Raw genomic sequence first — 17,633 nt, 5'->3', positions numbered from 1 at the left:
TGTACACTGATCACATTTTCCACCAAACAACTGAAAGCAATTCAATAAGCTCTTACTTAAATGACCCAAGCCTGCTCATGGGTTTTTGTTCTGCAAATAACACACTTCATTTTTTCAAGTGAAGAAATAGTCTAGGTATTTAAAACTCCTCAAACTTAGGAGGGAAAATAATTTGGGATAACAAGCAAGGAAAGACACAGTATTTTTGTTTTTAAAATTGGTTTATTTACAATTTGGTATTTTAAAATTGTATTTGGAATTTTAATTTTATGTATTTCCCTAGCAGGCAGTCTGTTTTCTTAAATATGGAGGCAAAGGAGAGGAAACCTGAGTAAGTCTGAATTTAAGAAATTTACCTGCTGCTACAGTCAGTAAAATTTAACTTTAAATCCCTGAGAATTAAATAGAATTAGTAGAATCAAAAATGTTTTCATACATTCAAATGTAAAAAGCATTATTTCAAGAACAAAAAAAAAATAAAACTACTATAATTAATTAACCTCCCCACAGATGGCAATATAAGAAGTTCTTCTTTCTTAAATTAACTGAGGCCTATGTACACAATGCATTTTAGTTATTAGAGGCACCTAAAGAGATTAAGATGCTCTAATCCTCAGTTTTTTGTTTTTGTTTTGTAGTTTCTCCTCTTTTAAAAAACATTCCTGGAAAATAATACACAATTTATTCAAATAATAGCAATGCCCACTGTTAGCTCAAATTTTCTCCCCTTTATAAATTTTTGGTCATGATGGACAATTAGGGATTTTCCTTTACTGTCCAAGACCAAAATTCTTTATCTGATTGCAACCTGAGGCCCAAACTGTTTTTGCAAAGTCACTTTGGAGCAAGTCACTTCAGTTTCCTCAAATATCAAATGAAGGTAATTACAGCTCACAGGGATGTGTAAGGTTGAACTGATGTTCATACAATACCATGAGGTCTGGGAAGCTTTCTTCATAAGAAGCAATGCTCTGGGACACATGATAGTTATAATATATCCTGCTGCTCCTTATTATAGATGACTGCTTAATACTTCTAAAATGTCAGCTTTCTTCAGAGGAATGAATATTAATTCATTAGTTTGCTCAGTAAACTTCCTTGAGATACAAAGCCGTGGCAGTTATGTCCCCTCCCCCTGTATATATGAAATGAAGCACAGATATTAAGGATGTGACCACAGCAAAACAAGTCAAAGTCAAACCAAATAAACAAATCCTTTGCAGTAAGACGCAATTTTCTTATGTACGTGTAACATACTGGCCATTCTTCATTTTGGCTGGTGTTAAGCATCATTAATGCCAAGTGTTTATTTGCCTAATGGCCCAAAGGAAACAAACACAGTGTAATTCAAACTTTTTTAGAACAACAAAACAAAGCCACAAATACCCTTTCTTCAAATCTCTCTCAATGCTCTTTTCCAAAGCAGAAAATTATCAAACTTATTTCCCTTTCTCTAAAAGACCAGTACCAATGCCAGCTGGGAACAGCCCCCAGTGCTAGTTGGAAGGCAACTTTGAAGTTCCAAGAATATTTGTGTAGTTGTTGACTCCAAAAGGGAAAAGAGACAGAAATTCAAGTGGAATATAGCATAAATCAATTTTAAGAAAGTGCTTTGAAAAGTCTGGGTGACAGAATGAGTGGGAACATTTAATCTGCTCTGAGTAAGTCAAACCTGGACAATCTATTTTAAAATTAAATTGCTGCTTTTGCATCAGCTTTCAATTTTATACATGGTGCACACCTCTTAAAAATTTATATCTAAATATATTGGGTTTCTTGGTTGGTTGGCATTTTTTTCACTGTGTAAGGAGCAAGAGAAGCAATTCTGGCAGTCTCTGGCATAGGACGGGCTAAGCCCAGGTCTGCGATTGGGACCTCCCACGGTGTGCCCTTGTTTTAGCAAATCCCACTTCTGCTGCAGGAAGCCACACCAAGTAATTCTTTGGCTGTTGGTGGCAGGAGGGGTGTAAATAAAAATGTGAGGTAGTTCTTTCCACAAGAGGAAAATATTTGTCGCCATAATGTCCCTGCGATGTCTGACAAATCACCAGAGCACCTGCTCGCTGCCATCTGTGAGTAAACTCCTGGCTTCGTATTAACTGAACCTGACACATCGTGAGCTAGCTGCAGTTCACGGGCTTGCTTTTCTGACCCAGCCATGACAGGAGCCACCGAAACCCCCAAAGTGTAACCCACAGATACCACCAAGTACAAGAACTGCAAAAGCCCAAGCGTTAAAAAGCACATGGGGGAGCTGGTGAGAGCACAGAGGAATGATTTACCAGAACCCATGTAGAGGAAAGAATGAAGACTGGTGGGAAATAATTTATAGACTCTGCTGCCACAGCTTAACTATCACCTTGAAGGTTAAAAAAAGAAAAGACGTAAAGTTCTAGCATGATGCAAAGCTACATTATAGAGAACACAGCAGAGACTTTACACAGGAAAACTCACACAGAAATACTAAAGGTAAAAAATAGAATATCCCGAGAAAAGCAAGAGTTGCCTACTAAAACTTCAGTCTTGCTCACTTGGAACTTGTACATTTATAATAAACTAATAAAAACAAAGTGATTGCTGAAAATACTTGTTTTCTAAACTCTCTCCAGGCTACCAGGCCAAGAATAATACCAGAAATAGATCAGGAGTAAAATTATAGTTAGAAAAGGGGAGAAAAGTAAGGTAGGACATTAAAATTTTATTCTGAAATTATCTCTGGCCACGACAATAAAATTTAACAAATATTCACTGAACAGTCTTACTCCTGTCATCAGCTGTACAATACATACAGTATCATAGAACTGGCCACTAGGATTAAAATCCACTAGAACATATTCCATGTTAAGTGGCGACAGCAGCATCTCACAGAAAATTTTACATACATATATACACAGTCCACATTCAACCATTTTCACATATTTTCAGTACACACAGTTGCAGCATATTACAGTCACGTGTCTAAGTTGTTGCTCGATAAAAACCCAAGCCACTGCCTAGACATTACTGTAGCAGTTGAGCTGAGTATAAGTACAATGAATTTTATCTATGTCCATAGCAGAGAGATGTACAAGCCCCTAAGAAACAAGTTCACAAATACTTTTTTTTAAATGCTACCACAGCATTATGTTGGGCAATATTAAAACCTTTACCAACCAAATCAGTTTTGTTTTTTAAAAAGTCTTCTGCTTACCAGAATATTCTTGATGAAAAAAATTACAAAAATGAACGCTCTCTTTAAAATAATTCATACTTTGAAGATTCCAATATGGCCCAATGCTACTGATGCCTAGTGTTTCCTAACATTCGGATGGAGTCCTTCCACATGACTCCAAACCACCCATTAAGTTTAAAAGTGGCTTAAGTGCCTTGCACCCAAATTGTAAAAATCCCTGGCCATCCTTACTAGAGCCAGGCACATATAAAAGGAATGCACTTTGGTTCATACCAAATGCCCTGGGATTAATCAGACTATAAAATTAAATGGTTTGAGGTAAATTTTTACAAATACAGTTGATTTTTGCCTAGTGTTAGCATAACAAAAAAAAAAACTGTTTAAAAAATCAGTCTGATGTTAAGATACAACAAAGACCATCCTTAACCCCTTAAACACAGGAATTCCCTGTGTAACTAACCAGTGGTTACCTTTTTCGGTGCCTGATGACAATTCACGCCTTAAGGTTTCTATTAAGGCCTGTAAGTAACTGGATGTTTAAGACAGATGTATCTTTGCAGAGATGGGTTCCATCCTTACTGCCTAGTATTCAAAGAGTTAAAGAGGCCAAAAAATGCACGCCCTACAACATGGCATTCAGAACAAAAGGCACATTGTTAACACTAAGGGCACAATTTCTCCTCTACTGTTAATCTACACTGTCTTGCATCACTGTTGTTCCACTGTTGTAGCCATACAATGAAGTGGTAATGCACACTCTGGGGGTGCAAGAAACGGAGCCAGATGAGACCGCGACCAAAGACAAGACGACACTGTGCTATTCCTAAATCTGAAAACAGCTCAGACATCCCTAGACAACGGTGACCTGTGAGACCAAGGACTGTTTCCAAGCCAACTCCTAGTAGCCTATCAGAGCCCTTCATTTATTTATGATTTAAAAATCACAACGATGCAACACTTTTCTTCTTTTTTGTTGACATTATAATTAAGCTAGAATTTTTAAAACGCAGCTCTATCACTAAACACTGAACGTGGCGGCTCTTGTGAACAAAGGATTTCACTGTATTTAGGGGGTGCGGTGTGGGGGGAGCCCCACAGCACTGCACATTATAGTTTGGCTTAAAAGTTTCCGGTTACATTTGTGAATAAGATTAGTCACAAATGCATTGTAGGCATCTTAAGAACCAGGTTTGTGTGGTGGGGGAGGAGACAAGCAGGATTAATCCATTTATAAATTTTCACATGTATAATCATTTTATAGGGAAATTCATATTAACAGCAGGCTCAGGTTCATGTAGTTAAAACTAAAAATGAAAAATCTCTAGAGTGGATACAGAAAGAGGAGCATCGCAAGGGGAAAACAGCCTTTACGTTTTGTTTCTTTTAATGACTTAAAGGTGCTAACTGTCATTGAGAGGCTCGTGGTTTTACAAAACCACCACACTGAGTCTTACACTTCTTATGCCTTTAAGCCAACATTTTAATAATAAATACGCAATCTTTAAAATTCTGTAAGCCACTGATTGGGGGTATCATCACGTGAGCATCATTTAAAATGGAACTTACTACCATATTATTGCACTTCCACAGATTACACAGAAATGTGTACAAGCTAAAGAATTTGACTAGGGAAAAGAAGCTATAATTTCTAAATACAGAAGTACAAATCAGTTTATCAGTGACACCCTTAAATAGTAAAGCAAATATCAACATCACTATCTTAATAAACTAATCTTACTACTTTTTTTTTGGCAAATATCTGTAATATTTCCTGAGCATTTTTCTCCACCATCAACTGACAAAGCCTCAAGATAAGTAAAGTGTTTCGTTCAAAACTACTTTTTTTTTTTCTTTAAAGTAAGAGAAACTGGAGGATTAGTATTAAAAGAACTTAACCGGAAACTTTCTTGGCCTCACTGGGGACCATGCTTTAAGTACTTGTAAATCAATTTACAGGCAATACAATATCTGTGCATATAAAAGAGTATTTATCCTAATTTATACTACCCAAAACCTATTGTCCAAACAGGCAGAAATCTTTCTATATTAAATTGCACATACTAAAAAATTTTTTCCACGTGCCTTCAAATTGATATATATCACTGTTCATACATTAGTGATAAAATACTGAAATTTTCACTGTGAAAATAAGTATTACTCAGAGGAGAAAATATTCTTTTACCTAACTCTGTTACTTTTCCAGGTAAAGTGTCATTCCCACAAAAACAATCAGTGCAATCCAAACGAAAGTAAAACAAAACACAGGAATGCAATTTCTGTGGTTCTTCTAATGATGCAAAGAATAAGTCAAACCATTTAACTTGAGGTTGAATTTTCTCTCCTTTGAATTTGTTGTTAAAGTTGGCCTTGCTGAACAAGCACGACTCCTGTTCACGATGAGGATTTTCAACCCCTCTTTTTTTTAAAGAGTTGATGCTTTCCCAGGCTAAGAGAACCTTCCTGCGGCACCTGAAAAGTGTGAACTCACTCTAATCTGCTAAACCTTCTTTGGAACTATGGAAATCCCTACCTTAAGTAGCTAGGCTGCTGTTCTTTTTTAAATTGGAATATGAAACGATGGTCATAATCACAGCTAAAATGTCTCTCTCTGTATTAACAGTCTGGGATATGTATTTGAAAGAAAAAAAAAACCCTAGATGTAAGCAACAGATGGGTGTTGAAAGAGGAACAGTGAGGGGAAAAGCAAAGAGAAGGAACAGTTCATGGAATACATTTCTAAATTTAGGTGCAAAACCAATTCTGCAATATGAGTCTTCTTTGCGAAACAGCTCGCTGATCGCATTAGAAAATTTGGAGGAACACACACGTTTCCATGTATCCACCAGGTCTGCTTGGCCGGACTTTAGAATATCAGAAGGGTAACAGGGCATTTCCACCTTGGGGATTTTATTTTGTCTTTGTCTGAGCACTAATTTTAGGGAAAAAAAATCTGTAAGGTGCAGTTTTTCTTAGACTCTCATTTTTGTCCTGCCCCTCCTCCTCCCACAATCACCACCACCCAGGTAACTCATGGAAAAGGGAAGCAGGACAGGCTGCACCTGCGCGTGAACCTGCAGCAAGACAGGGGGCCTTGGGAGGCAGTCACCTTGGGGAGAACACACTGTGACCCATGAGAACAGAGCGAATGTCTTTGACACCAACCTGTAGATGCGCGGCAGTCACGATGTAATCAATGGCCTGCCACTGACGTTTATTACTGCCACACTAAATACAGTAAGGCTCATCGTACTTTTAGAACACAAAAACAGTTTCAGAAAGTATAAAAACTTAAAGCATTGTCCCCATGTATTTTATAAAAACAAAACGAACAACTTTCTTACATTAAAATAAGTGCTGAAAAGATACAAATGAGTCGAGTTATTGAGCAAATAAAAACAGGTCTGAGCTACTCCTTTTCAACCCAGTAAGGCTCAGCAATGTCGTATCTTTCAGAACTACCAGCATCGGGGGACTCAGCTCAGCTAACGAGTTTTGGCAACACTGTCCTCTGCTGAATATTCCCATTGGCATCTGTCATCTGTGCCAAATTAGTCCTCAGTTTGGAAGCTGAGCTGGAAGGTGGAGGTAACTTGGAAATGGATGTGATAGCACCAGTGCTCTCGGTGATCCTTTTCACTGCCGTCTTCTCCCCCGTCGGAGGCTTTGGCAGCCGCCTCCTCAGCCAGGGGTGCCGCAGGGCCTGGCCGGGGGTCATGCGAACCGCAGGATCCCATTCTAAACACTGTTTCAAGAAGTCAAGGAAAAGGGGGTCGTCACACCCCTTCAGTGCATTCCCCCACTCTCTGCTCTCTGGCGGGCCCCTCAGTTTGCCCCTCCGAGAACGGCCTCCGTTGAGCACCACGGAGCCATCTGAGAGGGTCGTGACAGTGCAGTAACGGGGATAACCCTTGGAGCTCACAAAATTTTTGGCTCGTTTGGATGCATCCAGCAGTTTCTGGGAGGGCATGCCCAGCAGTTCAATCATACAGGCCAGCTGGTCCCCTTCATCCTCCCCAGGCAGGAGCGGGTAACCGGTCAGGAGCTCCGCTAGGATGCAGCCCAGGCTCCACATATCGATGGGCATGCCGTACCGGGCGCCAAGGATCACTTCCGGGGCCCGGTAAAAACGGGACTGGATGTACGTGTAGACGCGCTGATGCTCGTAACAACTGGAGCCAAAATCAATCACTTTAATCCCGCTTCTGCCCTGCTGCTTTAATAGAATGTTCTCGGGCTTCAGGTCACAGTGAATTATCCTGTTTTTGTGCAAAGCGTCCAGGCACTGCAAGATGGAGTGGGCGAACTTGCGGACCAAAGGCAGGCTGAAGCCCTGGAACTTGTTCTTCTTGATGAGCTCGTAGAGGTTCATGCTCAGCAGCTCGAACGTCATGCAGATGTGGTTGCGGAAGGTGAAGTTCTCCAGCATGTGGATGACATTCATGGTGTTGTCCTTGTCCTGCTTCCGCAGGTGCTCCAGGATGCGGATCTCCTCGGCCGCCTGCCGGTGGAAACGCTTCTCATTCCGCACCATCTTCAGGGCCACGTGCTGGTGGACTTTGTGGTCGTAGGCCTTGACCACCTGCCCAAAGCTCCCCTTCCCAATGACCTTGAGGACCTCGTACCTGTAAGCCACGTGATCGTGGGGCACCTGCACATAGGATCCCTGGTCATCATCGTAGCCACCGTTGTTGGGCCCGCCGGTCATGCCCTGGCGCTTCTTTGCATTTGGACCCAAGAAATAGATTTCAGGGTAGCTGAAAATCTCATGGTGCTCAAAGCTGGTCAGTTTTTGCATATATTGCTTCATCGCTTGCTCAGGTGTCAGGGGAGTGGCTTTCACCTTCCCCATGCCTTCCAGGGACTTCAGAGAGGTGGAGCTCCCCTGCCGTCTATGGATGCTCTCCAGCTGCCGCTCAGGCACCACCGGCAAGCCTGTCTTGCCCACTGACGTAAGCCCATTTGGTTGTGTCGTGAGCACTGTCCGCTTGTTACTGTTATCCTCAAACAGCTGCTGAACCTGGATCTGTCCGTGGCTGTGGCTCCCAACGTGTAGGTGATCATTCATTGTGTGCTTACTGCCGCCAATCTGGAATTCATAAAGAAAACATCAAGAGAATGGAAGAGGTCTGTCTGTTCAAAAGGGATATTTTATAAGTTGGTGCCCACCACCCCTCCTTACAATCAGAATCAGATTTATTCAGTGGAGAGCGTTGTGCACGCAGGCACCACAGGAACACCTTGTCAGGCAGCAAGGATATGATGCTGACAGCCTCAGACAAAATCAAGGAAAAGGACGTTAGGGATCTGGGGAGGGCTATGAAATTTGGTCCAGATAGGACCCCACAAATGCTATACCTAACAAAGTTTGCTCCAGAGATTTTCAGGGTCCTTAGAGTAAGTGCTCGGTGTACGCAGAGACCGTGTCGCTTGTTCATCATTCTATATCTAACATTTAGCACAGGGCCTGGTGTATCACTGATGTTCCACTCTGACGTTCCACTCTAGGCGCTATACCGGCTCTCCCTCCCCCAGATCCTAACACTGCTCACACTTCATTTACTAGCTTCTTTATTACCCTGAGGGCAGGGGCCGTGTCAGTCTTGTTCACAACTCTTTCTCCAATATTTAGTTCTATTCTGAGAACGTTACTATCTTCATTCTCTGTCTTCTCCACTACTTGGAAATCAAACTAATTACACCTGGGAAAGTGCATGATACAGAAGCAAAGAAAATTGTACTTTTAGGCTTGAAAGATTCCCATGTAGATATGCACTGTAGTATCTTGTAAACCCCTAACCTATTTTTAAGTTTCTGGGCCTCACTGACTGTGATGACCATTTAAGGCCATTCAGCCCAGCAAACCAACCACAGCCCTCTTTTGGGCCTCTCCTTTGGTCAATGGCTTGGCTCTCTCAAGACATGTATTCCTTGGGCTGCTGGGATACTCAGCTTTCCAACAAGGAATACAAAGTAGCGACTTCTATTTTAGGCACACATGCCTCCCCAACATTCCTGTCTGGACAGAACTGGTGGTGTAAGCCAAGGGGACCCAGCCTTTGTACTGAGAATCTACTTGGGATTTTGTTCAAGCGTTACTATTTCCAAGAGGTGAGGGGTGGGAAAGGACCAGCAGCCACAATCCCCTCCCAGTTAGGAATTCTTGCCAACCTGAGACAATCACTCACAAGTCTTAAAAGCATCCCACTAGGTGATTTTTATATGAAACCTTAAAGATCACCTTGCCACTCACAACCCGTCTCACTCAGCTAGTCTAGCTGAGATCTAGCCTCACGTGTGGCCGAGCCCCTACCCCTTAGGAGCTGACAATCAGTTAGAAGTCCTCTGCCATCAGTATTTTTCCCATTATCTCCTTCTAAATCCTACCTCTTGGGCTTTACATATCACCAAGAGTGTAGAAGTGCTCTCTATATCTAATATCGTAATTCAGGGAGTGGTTTGGGACTACCAAGATTATAAAATGAAATTCCAAGTCCTTCTTACCAGCAGACCAAGACCTTCAAATTTCCTTTAACTGAAGCACAGCACGCACAGGGACTATGTGAGGAATAAGCTTTCTCTCCACAGTCTTCTAAAACAAAGTAGAATTTAGCACAGTACTTGGGCCTGTCTGAAGTGTGGTTTCGTAGACAGGGATTTCATTTCACAGACAGATTTCTGGAAGACTTCTAGTTGAACCCTTTTATTAAACTCCTAGACGATACTCTGTGCTAAGAGAACTTATCTTCTGTCAGAGTAGCTGGACAGGTTATTTTATCCTCATTCTATGCCAAAAGCAGAGCAGTTCATAAAAATGAATTAGGAAAGTCTCGAGTATGCAGACACGTAGTACAGGCTTGTCTGTTGCTTTTTGTTCCTAAGCCTCACTCTCTGCACCTCTCCTCCTCCCCACTGCGGTCTTACAAGCACCAAAGAATAAAAGGACCTGAAATTAGAAATCTATGTCCCTTAAGAGCACCACTCTCTTCAGGGTAGCAGGAGCGATTTCAGAAGGAAAACCAACATTACCAGTACCCGTGCTACAAAAAGCATGAGGCTTCACTGGGAACAAATTAACCTTGGGGCTTTAGGAACTCCTAAAAAACAGGTCAAAGCAAAACATTTTGAGCTTCAGAAACTATCTTCAGTTTTCTGCAATTGCAATTTTAACGTTCTGTATAATTTCAAATACCATCACAAAAGCCGAGTGACCACAACCAAAGAGTCTACCAATTAACTGGATCACCTCCTGTCTTTCCAACAACCTTCTCTTGGTCTCCTCCACGGCAGCAACTAAGGAAGCTTCTAGGGTTTCCCAGGGTTCGAGCCTCCACTGCCCCGTGGCTTCTCACTCCCATAACTTTCTCTGGTTGACCGTGACTACAGCCAGGGCTCCAGCAGCCACCCCCCTGGGGCTGACATCTGCCACATCCGCACCTCTAGCTCAGACCCGCCCAATCCACGTCTCCTGAGCTCAAGACCCCCTGTCTCCAACTATGGATCAGCTGCCTTTCCCACAAGCAACTCAAATTCAACTCACAATTTTTTCTACCAAACCCATTTCCTCCTCCCATAACCCTCAATTACCGGTCAGCAAAAGGCTTCTCCTCTGCAGAGTTATTCAGTCCATCTCCGGGTCTCCTGGGCCTTCATAAGTCACCGTCAGGCCTCATCGTTTCTCTCCACCTAACTCTTCTCCATCCACCCTGCCTCACCTTGCGGTCCTGTGGCCTCTCACTGCCACAACTGGAGCAGCCTCCTCACATGTCCCCTTGCTTCCAAGTCTTGAATTCCTCAAACCTCTTCTTTCCACGGTACTTCTGGAGTTACCACTGAAGTGTCACTCTGGGACCCTGGCTTTTGCTCAAGGACCACAAAGGCACCCCATTCCCACAGACAATACAAGAACTTACAGGCAAGAATATGAGGTTCTAAAATGGAAAGCCTGTATGACCCGAGTCCTTCCAGAACCATCTACCACCATCATGTTCTCTGAGAATAGTAAACTGGATTCCCCAGGACCCATGGAGACACCACGCTCTTTGACGCTCCTCTGCTTTTGGTGAGGTCATGTTTCATAATGGTTAGGAGTCCAGGGATTTTCAGTTAGACACATGGGAAATGAACCCCAGCTCTACCACTTACTGTGTGACCTTGGGCAATTTACTTAATCTCTCTGAACTTCAGTGTCCGTATCTGTAAAAAGAAAGTAACACAGCTACCTCGTTAGGGCTATGAGGAGGATTAATAAAGGTAAAAGGTATAAAGTGCTTAGTACAATACTGAGTAAAGGGGGGCTAGAATTATCGTCCCTTCCAAACACTGCTTAGAATCTCCTTCCTCACCAAGTCCACATGGTAAACTCCTACTCAACCTTCAATGTCCAGTTCAGTCCTCACCTCCCTGTCCCTTCCACTGTGCTTATGGAGCACTGATATATTCAAACACCGAGTTCATCTTCACCTGTTTTCACACCTGACGTACCCACTTGGCTGTGAGCAATTCCAGGGTGGGGTCACCTCTTATCTTTTCAAGTCCCTACTGACACAAACCCAAACATACAGTAAGCACTCTGTAAATATCTGTTGAATGGAAGAACACATGTCAGTAACTCCTTGTTAACTCTCACCCCTCTGAGTTATTCTAGAGAACTACCTTTGGACCTTCATAAGAAAACATGAAGTTAACACCCAGGGAATTGGGACTTGTCCCTGGGGACCCAAGTCACAAGATGTTAGGCTTACAGTGCATCAGCAGAACTTGGAGGCAAATGATAGCCCATTAAAGAGTACCTATAGCAGAACAGATCAACTGAACACCTAAATGACATGAAGAATCTTAAAAACTTTCCAGATGTTAAGGAGGTTCCTTAGAGAGGCTCAAGTAAAGGAGGATTTCAAGCCTGAAGGACTGCAGGACTCTACAATCACAACCCGGCTCAGAAGCACAACTAACTGACGTATAAAAGTGCCGGGGTGGGGGTGGGGGGGGCCTAGAAAGACCAAAACATTTCCAGAATACATATGCTGGAAGTATACCGGAAACTTAAGGATGTTTAAAACGTCTCACTCACTTTTTCTATTTGCCAGTGCCTACCCAGGACAGTGCCTGTCAAACTTAAAAATACACTCTGAATGAGTGCCAGCTGTTAGATACTATAATGTATGGGTTAAAGCAGAGAGACCTCCAAAAGCCCTCTTTGACCATAAAATATTTTAGCATTAAAAATTATGTAAGAACAATAGTCTAGCCAATTTGATCATTTTAATCTCTTCCAATAATAAAAGGGGAAAAAGCAGATACTTCATTGTGCTAATATTTCTGGGCGTTTTAAAATTTCTCTGAAATCATCTTACAAATGCTGTACAGTGTTATGGGACTAGAACTGAGTCCAAAAAGATTGGAATTTTAGCTCCTCCTCAAATGCACTAACACAGTGTTTGTGGCCCTGAGTGAAATGTCTCCTTTTTCTTCTCCCAAACATTACTGTTTTCTAAATGGGAATATTCATTCTTCTTTAATCCCAACTATTTTATAAAGGTAAAACTGGTAACTGGAGAGTGCTTTAAACATTAAAACATTATGAAAGTAATATAACACTAATATTTCAGAACTTAAATTAAAAGAAAAAACTAATGGGAATCAAATAGTTATTGAGTACTGTCTTAGGACAAACAGAAATTAACAGAATGTTAAGTGTGCAATATGTTCATGGAGATAGGGAACAAAAGAGCAATGCATTAGATAAATTCCAAAGTTTATAATCCTTATAGTCATATATTTGTTGACTACATTGTTTACAAGGGAAAATATGGGCAAAAAACTTATGACAAGATTATTTTCCTCTCCTTAATGCCCTTTCCCCCAACTCATCCGAAAATAGCTCTCCCTATTTGTTAACTGCTATGGAATTAAAAACTAAAAACTTATAAAAACCTGAAAGACATATGGGAATATGGATCTGCAAAGGTTCTTGCACTTATAACAAAACTAATACAATTTTCTAGAATTAGCAGTGTCAAGCAGTATGTTCAAGCTAGACTCCCGAGGGCTGGGGCTCTAACTCCAGCCTTGATAGGAACTGGCTCAGGAATCTTGACCAAACCAGTTCACTTGTCCGACTCTTTTCTCATCTGTAAAATGAAAGAGTAGCACCAGGTAAACCCTGTGGTCCTTTTAGTCGCTTAGTCTAGGAAGTCTGCAGTGCTGTGCAAATAAAATCAAAACTAAACAACTACTGAAACCCAAATTCACACTTTCAAAACCAAGCCTCTAATAATCAACAGTGTACTAAAGTTTAGGTAAGTTAAACAGGTAAATCAGGTAGATGTCACAGCCAAATATAAGCACCATCTCTAGAAGTCCTGAGAAGCACCCACTCATCTTTTCATTTCTGGTCCACGATGGGCTGCTCCTCCAGAAGACATCATTCGTTTTCTATCATCCCATTACATATTTCAATTGTAAAGACGTTCTGATCAAGTAAAACTCCCCTTAGAAAACTAGGATCCAGATGCAAACCAAGTAGTCTGTCTTTCCCAGGTTAACACCAAGTCACATGATTACATTCCCACATGGAAAAATACTGGATGTTGTATTTTCCAAATTGTCACATGATTCCAAACCAAACTGAAACACTAAAACCATCAGCAATTCCTCAACTAAAACGTCACTGTGACAGAGACATTCAACTCTACTACACAGAATCAACAGCCTATTGACAGATTCTCTTCCATCAACCACAGTCCAACAGATTGGTTAACTTCTGTGTAGTGAATTCTCAGCCCCTGGGTTTAGATGTATCAGGAGAGACAAACACAGAAAGAGAGAAAGAGAAAATACAACAAGAAAACACTCTTATGGAACTGTACACAGATGTCCAGGTCTAAGAGAAAATATTCCAATCTAGCCATCCTCTCACAAATCCTCCCCTGATAAACAAGTTTCCTCGTAACTCATGACCCTCAGAGCCGTTCCCCTGTAGGCTAGAAATGGCCTTTTCTACAAGAACTCAACTTTCACTTGGCAAACAAAGCCATATCCCTAGCAAACACCCCTCACACAGAACCATCTTAAGCCGTTCCTCTGAAAGAGCCAATGGTAAATAAGACCTGGGAAACCATCACCTCCTCCAAGGCACACCTCCGCTAGGCTGTCAGCCTCTGTCCAAGGACGACCTCTGGGAGCTGAGAAGAGGTACATGCTGAAGTCAAGTCTAGCTTACCAATCTCTGCTGCCACCAGCGCTGCGCTGGGCTCTCCTCGCCCTCTAGGCCCTCTGAGGGACCACAGCACCTGTCAGGTGCCCTGCCCTTCCCACCTCCCTCCCAAGCAAAGCTGGCCCTTTCCTTTGGAATAATATCCAAATGCAGAATCCTACAGGGGTAGCTTGTTGTGACTGCTGCTGGGGCTCTTATTTTCGTTAACGTTAATTACAATTTCTGCTGTGCTCAAACCTGTAGTACTCATAAAACATGCTTCCACACGCGGGGGACAATTGGCGGTGCTCCCTGCTGGCTGGAGCCAGGCCTGGGAAGCTCTTTGGGGGATCGATTTTCCGGGCAGTACGGCCTGGCTGTCCCCTAAGACATATCTGTTTCTATAAATACCCACTACCCAACGTGGTGGTGGTGGTGGTGGCGGCGGCGGAGGGGGAGGGATGTTTACCGGGTCAGGGAAAGGCGCTCTGGGAAGCAAGGACGGAAAAGAGGAAGAGAGGAGGAAAGCGGCCGGGAGGAAGTTCCGAGGAAGAAGAGCGCAGGGGTGGGCGGGCTCCGGATGGGAAGTGAGGGGCCCACGCCACGAATCATTCTTTGTGGCTGCAGCTTTGGGCTCGCCCAAGTTCCAGAGGGCGGCGTCCCAGAGGCCACTGGCCAGGGGCGTGGAGACACTCGCGTTTCGACTGCTCTCTCCTCTCCAGGCGGCAGAACCGCACAAGTTCGGGTGTCGGAGCCCCGAAACCCTCCTGCCTCCCTCTCCCCATGCCGCCCGTAGGCTGGGTCTCACCGTGTGGGCTGCAGCGGCAGCGTTGCTGGCTCGGAGAGGCGGCAGGGCGATGGGGGAGGGCGGGCCGGTCCCCACTCCACTCCGGGGGGCCCCCGCACCGAGCCCCGGGGAAGCCTGGAGCTGACGAACGGCGCTGTCCCCTCCTCGGCCTGGCAGCCACGCGCGGGAGGAGACAAAAGAGGGTCAAGGGGGAGAAAGTCACCCGGACCCCGTGGCCCCGCCCCACCCCACCCCTCTGGGCTGTGAAGCCCGCTCTCCCGGGGGGTGAGCCAGGAGGCCCGGGCTCGGATCCCCGGCGCGCACCCGCGGGCGGGGCTCTGGCGGCTGCAAAGTTAAGTCGGGCCCCAGCGCGCGAACGAGTTCACGACCCCGCAGGGGAGCTGGGCAGGGCCAGGGCTGGCGGCCCAAGCCGGGAGAAGGGCTGGACTGCCGACCCAGGCGCCGCCGCCTTGCTGAGCGCCGGGTGGGGGGAGGCCCGGGACAGTCCCCGCCCCGCCGGCTGCGCTCGGAGGAGCTCCGGGCCCGCATGCAACAATGAGCGGAGCCGAGGCCAGGGCGCGCCGTCCGCCCGAGGACCCCGCGGCGCCCAGTCTTGGCGCAGACTTTGTTCGAGGTCCCGCTGGCAGCGGGCGCCCGCGCCACGAGGGCAGGACCGGGACGCTGGCGGGGGCGGGCGCCCGGGGCGGTGCGGGGCCCGAGCCTCCTTACCGGTCGGGTAGGCGGCAGGAGCGGCGGCCGAAGGTTTCCTGGTTAACATGGCCGCTGGAGAGGAAAAGGCATCTCAGGGCTGCCGTCTTCGCCGCCGCCGCCGCCGCCTGTCCTGCTGCTACTTCTCGCGGTCGCCACCGCCACCACCTCCCGGTCGCCCCTCTCGCGGATCTCCGGCGCCTCCTCGCCGCCTCGCGTCAGCTACAGCCAGACACACACAGTCCGCTGCATCCCTTCGGCCCGGGCCCACCGCCGCGAGCCCCCCGCTCTCCTCGCCGCCGCCGCCGCCGTCCTCCTCTTCCTCGGGCGGCTGCAGCACCCCCCGGCCCGTGCACATGCCTCGCCCTCCCTGGCGCGCCGCGGGCCTCCCCGATTCCCTCACATAGGACGCGGGGGAGCTGGCTGCACCGCCACTGCCGACTCGCTCAGGAGCCTCCTCCCCGACCCGCGCACGCGCGCCCCCGCGCACACTCGCCAGGCGCCCGCGCGCCCGGGGAGGACAGCCCCGCCCCCACTCCCTCCGCCCCTGGGAAGGCCCCGCCCCCGGGCTCCCCCAGCCGCGCCGCACACTCTGGCACACACCCCTCCCCCACCCCGCCAGCCAGCCACCGGAGTCCCTCCCCCGCCCCCTAGTCATCTGCAGAGCCACCTCTCCACTCCCCGGAAAACTCTGCAGCTCGCGCTCCGCCTCCCCCTCCGGCCATCTGCACCGCTCCCCTCAGCTCCCCAGCCCACGACCTTCTCCCCTCCCCGGCCTCGCCAGCCCCTGCAGGACCCCTCGCCTACCTACCACTGCTTCCCTCTTACCTCCCACCTCCACCGAAATCGCTGCAGAGACCCCTCCCTCCCCTTCCAAGGGCGCCCCCAAACACAAATGCATTTTCAGCTTTTCAAACCTAATGGCTGCTCACAAACAATACTGCCCCACCTTCCCGGTCCCAGGGGTTTAAGCACCCCCTCTTCCCAACTGTTCGTGTAAATAACTTAGTTGTGCGAGGGTCACCTCAGTAAGGTAAATCAAGCCGGTTGGAGGGCCACGCCTTAGACTGGTGACCCCAAGTGCGGGCCAAGGAGGGGGCTGCCCTTCCTACCTGCACCTCCACCACACACACTCCCTCCCCTATTTACTGACACGAAGTGACCGCTCTCCAGGCTCTAGGACAAGGGGAGGCAGAGAGGCGCGTGTGGACGGCTTCCCGGGGAAGCAGTTGGTTGTGGGTTGCTAGGCAAAAATAAACATCAGAGACACCTCCCATTTCCTTACAACACCGAGCCTTTCGCCTGTGCGGCCACTGGGTGAGACACACCTTCCTGAGCGACACCTTTAATTCGTCTGGTTTCCAGACATAAGTCTCTTTTCCCTTCCCATCCAAGACACGTGGAGAGTTTCCCTGTCCTTTTAATTTGCCATATATAGGCTCTCTTTTCCTTGCAGACTGAAAAACTGCTTGCCCATCTCACACCCGTGTCCTGTCTTATGTGGCACATGCCGTGTCCAAAGGTCACAGGTTTTGTCACTTCAATAGGAGAGGATTTCGGGAAAGCCAGATAATCCCAGATGATGGAACTGAAAGCTTGCCATGCACTTTCTTCTTGAGATGTGCCCAGGTTCTGAAGTTCTCTTGGGGACCTGGGTCCATTATGAGCTGTCCTGTGTAGCTGCGAGCCCCTGGCAGGACTGTGTGAGGCCTGAGTTAGTGCAGATTCACATCCGAACAGGCCAACCTCCTGCGGGGAGTCCCATGGCCTCT

The 17,633-nt window shown here is 46.1% G+C and overlaps 1 protein-coding gene across 2 annotated transcripts; it reads right to left on the bottom strand.

Moving 5' to 3' along the window:
* Positions 1 to 2,678: 2,678 nt before the first annotated feature.
* Positions 2,679 to 16,352, bottom strand: DYRK2 (dual specificity tyrosine phosphorylation regulated kinase 2). Of its 2 annotated transcripts, XM_032493360.1 has the most exons (3): positions 15,883 to 16,352; positions 15,175 to 15,323; positions 2,679 to 8,258 (listed from the first exon to the last, which is right to left on the bottom strand). In XM_032493360.1, the coding sequence occupies exons 1-3, from the start codon at positions 15,929 to 15,931 to the stop codon at positions 6,651 to 6,653; spliced, it is 1,806 nt and encodes a 601-aa protein (XP_032349251.1). In that variant the 5' UTR covers positions 15,932 to 16,352; the 3' UTR covers positions 2,679 to 6,650. The 2 variants fall into 2 exon arrangements, with proteins under 2 accessions (XP_032349251.1, XP_032349252.1); XM_032493361.1 differs by lacking the exons at positions 15,175 to 15,323; positions 15,883 to 16,352 and adding an exon at positions 10,757 to 15,136.
* Between the last annotated feature and the right edge of the window lie 1,281 nt (positions 16,353 to 17,633).

This window comes from Camelus ferus, chromosome 12, assembly GCF_009834535.1.
Source record: "Camelus ferus isolate YT-003-E chromosome 12, BCGSAC_Cfer_1.0, whole genome shotgun sequence".
NCBI classification, from domain to species: Eukaryota; Metazoa; Chordata; class Mammalia; order Artiodactyla; family Camelidae; genus Camelus; species Camelus ferus.
The sequence above is the reverse complement of the archived record's forward strand: the minus strand, read 5'-3'. Positions and strand labels throughout refer to the sequence as shown.

Coding starts and splice junctions, on each gene's coding strand:
- DYRK2 (XM_032493360.1), bottom strand. CDS start 15,931: ATGTTAACCAGGAAACCTTCGGCCGCCGCTCCTGCCGCCTACCCGACC. Junction 15,324..15,882: donor TCCTGCCGCCTACCCGACCG/GTAAGGAGGCTC, acceptor CGTGGCTGCCAG/GCCGAGGAGGGGACAGCGCC. Junction 8,259..15,174: donor CTGCCGCTGCAGCCCACACG/GTGAGACCCAGC, acceptor TATGAATTCCAG/ATTGGCGGCAGTAAGCACAC.